Consider the following 10,362-nt stretch of genomic DNA (forward strand, 5'->3'; position numbering starts at 1 on the left):
CCCGCCACAATGCCTGGCTATTGTTTGGTTGCAGCCGTCATTGTTGTTTGGCGGGCCCGGGCTGGATTCGAACCCGCCACTTTAGGTGTATGTGGCTGGCACCTTAGCCACTTGAGCCACAGGCACCGAGCCAATTTGTTAGGATCTTGTTGAACCTTTTGGCATCAATATTCATTAGTGATATTGGTCTATAATTTTCTTTTCTTGCTGGGTCTTTTCGCAGTTTGGGGATCAAGGTGATGTTTCCTTCATAGAATATGATGGGTAGTATTCCTACTTTTTCTATATTTTGGAAAAGGTTGAGTAGTATAGGTACTAGTCCCTCTTTAAAGTTTTGGTAGAATTCTGATGTGAAGCCATCTGGTCCCTGGCTTTTCCTTTAGTGAGATTTTGTATAGTTGATGCTATTTCAGAATTTGATATAGGCCTGTTCAACATTTTCACTTCATTCTGTTTAAGTCTAGGGAGGTGGCATGCTTCTAAGTATTGGTTGATTTCCTTCAGATTTTCATATTTCTGAGAATAAAGTTTCATGTAATATTCATTAAGGATTTTTTTGAATTTCTGAGGAGTCTATTGTTATTTTGCCTTACCATATCTGATTGATGAAATTAGAGATTTTACTCTTTTGTTCCTGGTAAGGTTGGCCAAAGGTTTATCTATTTTATTGACCTTTTCAAAAAAGCAAGTTTTTGATTTATTGATCTGTTGTATAATTCTTTTATTTTCAATTTCATTTAATTCTCCTCTAAATTTGATTATTTCTTTTTTTCTGCTGTTTTTGGGATTGGAATGTTCTTCCTTTTCCAGTTACTTGAGATGTCCCATTAAATTGTTAACGTCTTCTCTTTCTGGGAAGAAAAATTTATGGCTTACAGTGCCATAAATTTCCCTCTTAGACTGCCTTTGCGGTATCCCAGAGGATCGTTTTGTTCCAAAAGTTTGGTAATTTCCTTCTTAATCTCATCTGTCATGCAGCTATTATTCAGCATTAGGTTATTTAGTTTCCATGTTTTTCTATGAATATGTAGGTTACTGTGTTTACTGAGTTCTTGATGGTTCAAGAAGATGCAAGGAATAATTTCTATTCTTTTAAAATTGTTGAGGTTAGACTTGTGACCTAAGAGGTGATCAATTTTGGAGTATGTTCCATGGACTTAGGAGAAGACTGTATGTTGAGTGTTGTTAGGATGAAAGGTTCTGTAGATGTGTGTTAAATCCAATTGTTGAATGGTTAAGTTTAAGTCTAAAATTTTTTTGGTTATCTTCTTTTTGGAGGATCTATCCAACACTGCCAAAGGATTGTTAAAATCTCTAAGTATTATGGAGCTGGAGGAAACCAAATTGCTCATGTTTGTTAGTGTCTCTCTTGTAAATTGAGGCACATTCTGGTTGGGTGCATAAGTTAATAATCGAAATCTCTTCATGTTGAGTGTTACCCTTAACAGATATGAAGTGACAATCCTTGTCTTTCTTTACTTTTGTTGTGTTAAAGGCTATTGTATCTGTGAATAAAATTGCAACACCTGCTTTTTTCTGATTTCCATTTGCCTGAAATATAGATGACCATTCCTTTACCTTGAGTCTGTATTTATCCTTTAAACTAAGATGAGATTCCTGTATGCAACTGATATCTAACCTGAGTTTTTGTATACTGTCAGCCAACCTGGGCCTCTTTAGAAGGGAATTTAAGCCATTTATCTTAATTGAGAATATTGATAAGCCTTGTAGAATTTTGGGTATCAAGTTTTTCAAAAGTCCAGTGGACATTTTTAATCCTTTTGCTACTGTGGAAGTTGGAATTTGATCAAAAGTTTCTGAGTGAGTTTACTTTTGTGGTGGAAGATTGCGCTTGTCATTATTGAGGATAGGTCGGAGAATATCCTGCAGAGCTGGTTTAGTTATGGCAAATTTATTCAACATATGAATGTCATTAAAGCATTTAGTTTCTCCATCATAAATGAAACTCTCTTTAGCTGGATAAAGGATCCTGGTTTCAAAGTTATTTTGTTTTAGGAGTTGATGATCACCTTCTTATAGCTTGACAGATTTCAGCAGAGAGATGTACATTCTTTCTAATATTCTTCCCCTTGTAGGTTATGGTTTTCTTACATCTGGCTGCTTTTAATATTTTGTCCTTTATATTAACTTTGGCAAAATTAATTATAATGTGTCTAGAAATTCTGGATTTCAGAATTTCTTGGCATGTCTGGGAAGTTCTCCTTCATTATCTCATGAAGTAGAGCATCTGTGTCTTTCAAAGCATCCTCGTTGCCTTCAGGAATTTCTATAAGGCGAATATTAGTTTTCTTTGAATTATCCTAGAGCTCTCTGAGAGAATGATCCATTCTTGCTCTCCATTTCTCTTCCTCTTTGAGCATTTGTGAGCGTTCAATGCTTTGTTTTCCATGTCAGAAATTCTTTCTTCTTCCTGGTCCATTCTGTTACTGAGGGATTTTTCAGATCTTTGAGGGCTGCAAGTTCGTGTCTCACTGTGTCACAATCTCTGCTGATTTTGTCTTTGAATTTATTGAATTCTTTAGACAACTTTTGAAATGCTCCTTGAATTTCTAATTCCAACTTTACCTCCATTCTGTTAATCTTATTTGCAATCCAAATTCTGAATTCTTTTTCTGACATCTCAGCCATTTGTTTGTGAATGGGGTTTTCTGTTGTGTCTGCCATGTTTCCTTGGGGGAGTTGATCTACTCTGGTTTTTCATGTTACTGGAGTTTTCTGCTGATTCTGCTCCATGATTATTTTACACCATTTGACTAGATGAGCAAATGGGGTGATGTTGTGTTGGGGGTTCCTGGAGTAGTGATTAACCAGCCCTTTTCCCATGAGCTAGGAGTGGTGTCTGTACTTTTTCCTGTTCAGCTTTGCAAAGGACTCGTACAGTGCTACAGCCTGAGACACTGGGTACCTGCTTGGTGTAGTGGGGCTAAGTGGCTCTGTCTTGTCTTCAGGTGGTCTCTGTCCTAACCTAGTGAATCAGTTACTCTGGGTTGAAGTCTCAGCTGTGGAGAAATACCAGCAATTAAGGCACCCTGCCCCCCATGGGCAACAATTGGAAAAGGAAAATCAAACTTTCCCACAACCATATACCTAGCGTACCACTTTGGATAGTCCTCGGATGATTGCCCCAGTTTAAGAGATCCAAATCACTTGTCCCAGTCAGTGCCTGGTCTCAAGTAGGAGAGTTCAAAAGGTCTCCTGCAACTACATCATGGGGGTCTGCTGGAAGCTCATGTATGACTTGTTCTGGTGTTCCATGGAGTCAAAAGCAGCCCTCCTCCCAGCAAATGAATTAGTCTGGTGAGGTTGAAGTCTCCTTCCCCACCTTATACCTCTGTCACACACAGTCACTGGTAACCTCACAGGGCTGTGACCCAGTTCCCTCTAATGGGTAGATGCTCCAGGAGTTTGCATCTGTCTGAGTCACAGGAGGATCTATGTTTCTTCAGCTAGACCGCCACATTCTGCCATCATGTGGCAGGGGGAGCTGAGGCCTGATAACCTTGAGTGCGTAATGGAAGCTGGGGCTATTCACTCAATTCAACTCAATCAGCCCTGCCCGATTGTTGTTGCTGACACTTACATTTCTGCAGAATTTATATTTCTGTCCTGCCTATGTGCTAGGTGCTGTTTGAGTTCACAGAAATTGCAACTCAGCCCTGGTCTGTGCCGCTGCTCAGAACTGGCGTGTCTGTCTTCACTGCACTCTGTGTTGTGTTGTAGAGCTCACACTCAGTTGTCAGTTCCTGCCTCTCCCTGCCTCCTTTTGTCTCAGCTATCATCTCCTGGGGGCCAGGTGCTTCTTAGGCTCACTAAAGTAGTCCTTCTGACTTAGCTCCACCCTAGGAGTATGCAATCTGTGTGAGTAGTCTATTCTCCATTCCTGCCATGCTCTGCCCAGGCAGGTACCGCCTTAGGGCATACCCTTTGCTAATGGGGCCTGCGTTTCGGTCCCAGATCTGTTCTGCTAGTGGCTGCCACTAGAGAAGATGCCTAGCTTTCTCTGGTTACCCAGAGAGGTGGGGAGTGTCTCTCCAGTATATCCCCAGGGGTATGGGTCCTATTGTTACCCCCACTGCCATTGCTGTGTGCCACGGGGCACCTCCTCTCCCTCTCTGTTATGGTTCCCTCAGTCCACTGTCTTTTTATACCCATGCTGTAGAATCTGCAGCGCAGACCTGCAACAGCCCATGCCTTGTCCACAACTCTTGAGAAAATGCCCAGGAATATGGACTCCATGGGGGACAGGCTTCCAGACCTTGGGTTGAGAGTGGAGGGGAGTGCTGGGAGTTCAGAATCTCAGGCAGACAATATATATAGTTTTATATAATTTTATGCCTGGTAGGAGAATGCTATGGCATACTAGTAGGGGAAAGAGTTCTGGTTTGTAGAGGGTCTCTCCCATGGGATAAAATAGGAGGATATCTGAACTCTGCTTGCTTGTTTTTAGAAAGTATGCTATGAGCCATCCTCATGGGGGAGGGGGCTCCCGTCCGCTTGATGATTAATTTTGTACCTATTTGTTTCCTTGGGGTTGCATCTTGTCTTAGCAGGGTTGATGTGTGTTCTTCAACCTTCTCTCTTAGCTCAGCTCCAAACCATCAGCTTACTTGCTAAACTTCTGTCCTTTAACTCTCCTTCTGGATGGGAAAGCTAGGTCCAGTTGGCCATCTCCCCCCCCTCCCCAGCGTGCCCCAGTGCATGTGGGAGCCTTCCTCTGCTACTTGTGCCCTGCACCAACCTCCACTTGCAGCCACAGAACCACCAGGGAAGGTCTGGGACCTGGGAGAGCTGTGCCTCCCGTGGACCAGATGGGAAGTAGACTCAGGGACCGAGGTCACGGAATCCTGGGTGGGTGAGTGGCTGGACCTGGGAAAGCTGAAGCCCAGAGGGACAGACTATACCTTCTTTATTGAATTGTTTTGGCATCCTTGTTGAATTGACAATAAATGAGACGGCTTCTTTCTGGATTTTCAGTTCTGTTACACTAATCTGTATTTTTGTCCTTAGCCGTGCTTCTATATCATGCTGTTTTGATTGCTATAGTTTTTTAGAAAGTTATAAAACCTAGATGCATAGGTCCTTCAATTTAGTTATTTTCAAGATTGTTTTGGTTATCCTTTGATTGTTCATTTCTATATATATTTTAGGATTAGCTTGTGAATTTCTACAAAATCATAAGGAATTGATAATGGATTGCTTTGAATTAGATCAATTTGGGGAATATTGCCATTATAACATTATTATGCCTTCTGATCTAAGTATATAGTATGACCTTCCATTTATTTAGGTATTTAAAATTTTTTCTACATGTTTTAAAGCTTTTAGTGTACAAATCTTATACTTCTCTTATTAAAGTTATTCTCATTTTATTGTTTTTGGTGGCACTTATTTTTATTTCAAAATAGCAAGGTACAAATGTTTTTGGTTTTAGATTGCTTTTGTAATGCTTTGGTTGTAAGTGTGCCTGTCCCTCAGATAGTGTTCACTGTACCTATGAGGGAGATTTTCATCTATCCCTCCTCCCCCATTCCCCCTGCTTTATTTCTACTTTTACTTCCTTCTGTGCATACGTGTGCTCAGTAGTTAATTCCAGTTTATTAGCAAATACTTGCCGTGTTTTTCTGTTTGTAAGTAGTTTACTTAGGATAATGTTCTCTTGTTCCATCCAAATTGTTGCAGAAGGCACTAATTCATCCTTTTTAATGCCTAAGTAGCATGAACTGATGGACATTTAGGTTGATTCCACATCTTTACAATTGTGAATTGTACTGCAGTAACCATTCCAGTGCAGGTATCTTTTTGATTAAAAGACTTCTTTTCCTTTGTATAGATATCCAGTAGTGGGACTGCTAGATCAAATGATAACTCTAATTTTATTTTTTATTATTTTGAGACAGAGTTTCACTATGTCACCCTGGGTAGAGTGCCGTGGTGTCACAGCTCATAGCAAACTCTTTGGCTGAAGTGATTATCTTGCCTCATACTCCTAAGTAGCTGGGACTACAGGTGCCCACCAGAATGCCCAGGGGTGGGTTTGAACCCGCCACCTTCAGTGTATGTGGCTGGCGCCATAACCTCTGTGCTACAGGTGCCAAGCCAGATAAATCTAATTTTAAGTTTCTGAAGAATCTCCATACAACTCCATAGAGCTTGTATCCCACCAATGGTGTATAAGTGTTCCTTTCTCTCTGCTTTCATGTTCCTTTGTCTCTGCATTCATGCATCTATTGTTTGTGGACTTTTCAATAGTCATTCTAACAGGGGTAAGGTGATAAATCAATGTGGTTTTAATTTGCATTTCCCTGATGATTATGACATCAAACATTTTTTTCATATGTTTATTGGCCTTCTTTCTTTTGGAATGCTTCTTCTTTTTTTTTGAGACAGAGCCTCAAGCTGTCCCCCTGGGTAGAGTGCTGTGATATCACAGCTCACAGCAACCTCCAACTCCTGGGCTCAAGTGAGTCTCCTGCTTCAGCCTCCCAGGTAGCTGGGACCACAGGCACCTGCCACAACACCTGGCTATTTTTTGGTTGCAGCCATCAATGTTGTTTGGCGGCCCGGCCTGGATTCGAACCCGCCACCTTAGATGTATGTGGCTGGTGCCTTAGCCACTTGAGCCACAGGTGCCGAGCCTGGAATGCTTCTGTTCATGACTTTTGCCCACTTTTTAATGGGGTTGTTTGTTTTTTTCTTTCTGACTTGCTTGAGTTTAAAAATATGGAATACTTCCCAAAGATGCATGTCATTCTTGGGCAGGGACCATGCTAATCTTCTCTGTATTGTTCGTTTTAGTATTATGTGATGCCAAAATGAATACAATGTTATTGTAAATGGAATTTTCTTAATTTTATATTCAGATTACTCATTGCTAATCTCTAGAAATCTTATTGATTTTTGCATATTGATCTTATATCCTACAACCTTGCTGAATTTGTTAGTTCTGATAGTTTTTTAGTGGCGTCGTTAGGATTTTCTATATAAGATTAAATTATTGTGAAACAGAATTTTACTTCTTCCTTTCTAATCAAGATGCTCTTTTTTTCTTTTTTTTCCCTTTAATTATCTGATTAGTTGTACAGCATATTGTTGAATAGAAGTAGTGAGAGTGGACATATCTGTCTTCTTCATGATTTTAGGGGAAGGCATCCAGTCTTTTATCTTCATTATATTGTTAGCCCTGGACTTTTTGTAGATATCTTTTATCATTAATGTTAAAGACTTTTTATTTTTGTTTTGTTGAGTTTGAGTCTCACTTTGTTGCCCCAGGTAGAGTGCAGTGGTATCATACCTTACTGTAACCTCAAACTCCTAGGCTCAAGTGATCCTCCCATAGTGCTAGGATTATAGGTGTGAGCCACCATGCCTGGCCAGTACATCTTTTTCTATATCTAGTTTATTGAGTGTTTTTATTATAAAAGGCTATTTGTTTTTTGTTTTTTGTTTTTTTTTTAGAGACAGAGTCTCACTTTGTCACCCTTGGTAGTGACATGGTGTCACAGTTCACAGCAACCTCCAGCTCTTGGGCATAGGCAATTCTCTTGCCTCAGCCTCCTGAGTAGCCACAATGCCTGGCTATTTTTTGTTGCAGTTTGGCCAGGGCTGCATTTGAACTTGCCACCCTTGGTATAGGGAGCTGGTGCCCTACGCATGGAGCCACAGGTGCTGCCCAAAATTAGATTTTGTTAAATGCTGTTTTCTGTGTTTATTGATATGATATTGTTTTTAATTCTTCATTAATATAGAATATTACTTTGATTTTTAGATATTAAACCAACCTTACTTTCCTCTTGTTTGTGATGTGTAATAATTCTCTGTAGTTTGCTTTTCTTTTGGTATCTTTGTTGTGTTTTGATATTGGGATAGTACTGGCATCATACAGTGACTTGGTCAGTGTTTTCTGACCTAGTTTTTTCAAGAATTTATGAAGGATTGGTATTAATTCTTTAAGACTAATGATATTTTAATTTTTGTTTTTGTCCTTTAGGATTCTCCTTTTACGAATGCAGGAATGGGATCTAATCTAAATCTCTTAGGTGAAATCGAGTGTGATGCTAGCATAATGGATGGAAAATCTTTAAATTTTGGAGCTGTTGGAGCACTGAGTGGTATGTAGGCATTATGACACGTTATCTTTTTTCTTTGAAAAACTACATGTATTACCATTTCATGCCTTCTAATGACTTAGTCCAGTTTGTTTAATCATTCTTGCTTAGTGTTGAAAATAAATGTTTTTCTTGTACTAAATTTAAAAAAAGAAATTTTAATTGCTTTAAAAACAACAAAGCAACCTATCTTCAAGGTTTTGGTTAAAATTTGATCATTTTCCTTCATGCTTTCAGATGAAGACATTTACAATTTGACTTAGAATACTATATTAATTTTATACTTTATTTACATTAATTAATAAGTACATTTTAATTATAAAAAATTTCATATGAAATAAATAAAACATAATTTTTATCTTCAGTCTGAATCTTTCCTTCTTGTCCTTTTCTCCCCCTGAGGTTTAACTAGTGAAAATCCATTGCTTTATATTTTTATGTAATATATAGTTTTATCGTGTGTATATGGTTGTTTTTTAAAAATTAAATATGTTTATTATTAAGAAACTTTTTTCTTTAAATAGAATGTCTTAGAGATTTTTCCACATTAGAACATAAATGATATAGCTAATGATTTATAATTCATTTATTAAAGCAATATATATATATATGTGAAATGTATAGATTTTAAGTGTATAGCTTTCTAAATTTTTTGATGCATGCAGCCATATAAATCATTGCCTAGATTAAGACATTAAACATGTCCACGTCAAGATGTAGAACATTTTCATAACACTAGAAATGTCTTTTACACTTTTTCTAGTCCATGCTTTTTATGTTACCTTCCCCTATTCTGCCTTTGGGCACTGTGTATTAATTTGCCTATTCCTGAAATTTGCGTGAATGTTACCAGACACCTCTGTGTCTGGTTTCTTTTGCATAACATTAAGCCTGTGAGATGGATCTTTGTTTTATGTCACAGTAATTTTTTCTCTAATAGCACTTCAGTGTGTGGTTATATCATAACTTACCTACTTTCTTTGTGGTGGACATATGAATCGTTTCTAGTGTTTGACTGTTATGAATAAAGCTTCAATAATATTCTTATACATGTCTTTTGGTAGATATATATACTTATTTCTCCTGGATATAGGAATTGGAATGATAAGTTAAGATACATATATGCTTTGTTTTAGTAGATACTTCCAGTTTTCAAAAGTATTTATTGTAGTGTATACTTCTACCAGTAACATGTGCACATTTCAAGTACTCTGTATCCTTGTCAATTTTTGGTATTATTATTTTTTAAAAATAATTATTTTAAAATTATTTAAATTTTAAATTATTTAAATTATTTAAAAATAATTTAAAAAATTCAGCCATTTTGATATGTGTATGCTGATTTTATTCTTTCAATTTGGATTTCCCTGGTTACTTATCATAGAGAACCTTTTCATATGCTTATTGGCCATTTAGATATCCTCAATGTGAAGTTCATGGTCACATCTTTTGTGTATTTTTATTTGATTATTTATTTTGTTAGTTTGCTGGAGTACTTGACATATTTTAGATATATTTAAAGATGTGTTTAGATGCAAATCCTTCATCAGGTGTGTTATGGATATCTCCTCCTAGTTTGTGTCTTGCTTTTTTTCACTCTCTTAATGCTGTCTTTTGATGAATAGGAATTTTTAATTTTAATGATATTTAAGTTATCAGCCTTTTCTTTTGTGGCTGATTCATTTTGTGTTTTATTTTTGCCTACTCAAATTTATGAAGATAGTCTCCATTGTTTTAGTAATTTTATTGTTTCTATCCTTTGTAAGCTTGTACTAATGTTTGTGTGTGTGAGCATAGGGATCAACATTTTTTTTTTTCTCATATGACTTTCATTGCCCTTTATTGAAAGGATGGTCTTTTCCTCACAGAATTGTCTTGGTAAATTAAGTGACACTATGAGTAATGATCTATTTCTGTTCTCTGTTATGGTCAGCTTCCATAATATGAGATGGGAATTGCTTTTTTCTCTATTCCTTAAAAAGTTTATAGAATTTGGAAGGAATGATTTCTTTTCAGTTATCTAGAAGAATTTATCACAAATTAATGGAGTTTTTTTTGTGGGAAGTTTTAAACAATGGGTTTCTGTTTTTAACATTTATAAGATTATATTTTCTTTTATATCTTCTTTTATTCATGTGTGATTTTTTTTTTTTTTTTTTTTGAGACGGAGCCTCAAACTATCCCCCTAGGTAGAGTGCCATGGCATCACAGCTCACAGCAACCTCCAACTCCTGGG

General features: G+C 37.4%; 1 protein-coding gene and 1 non-coding gene across 2 annotated transcripts in view; one reads left to right on the top strand and one right to left on the bottom strand.

Moving 5' to 3' along the window:
• The window catches only part of TASP1 (taspase 1), a 302,109-nt gene that overhangs the window by 56,770 nt on the left and 234,977 nt on the right, over window positions 1-10,362 (top strand). Inside the window, exon 5 of the mRNA XM_003788007.3 lies at window positions 8,009-8,129. Coding sequence (XP_003788055.1) covers window positions 8,009-8,129 — 121 coding nt within the window. The remainder of the gene's footprint in view (window positions 1-8,008; window positions 8,130-10,362) is intronic.
• On the bottom strand, window positions 6,736-6,841 carry LOC111724724. Its single transcript, XR_002772967.1, has one exon. It is a non-coding gene; the product is annotated as a U6 spliceosomal RNA (small nuclear RNA).

This window comes from Otolemur garnettii, unplaced genomic scaffold, assembly GCF_000181295.1.
Source record: "Otolemur garnettii isolate 467f Iridium unplaced genomic scaffold, OtoGar3 scaffold00025, whole genome shotgun sequence".
Taxonomy (NCBI): domain Eukaryota; kingdom Metazoa; phylum Chordata; class Mammalia; order Primates; family Galagidae; genus Otolemur; species Otolemur garnettii.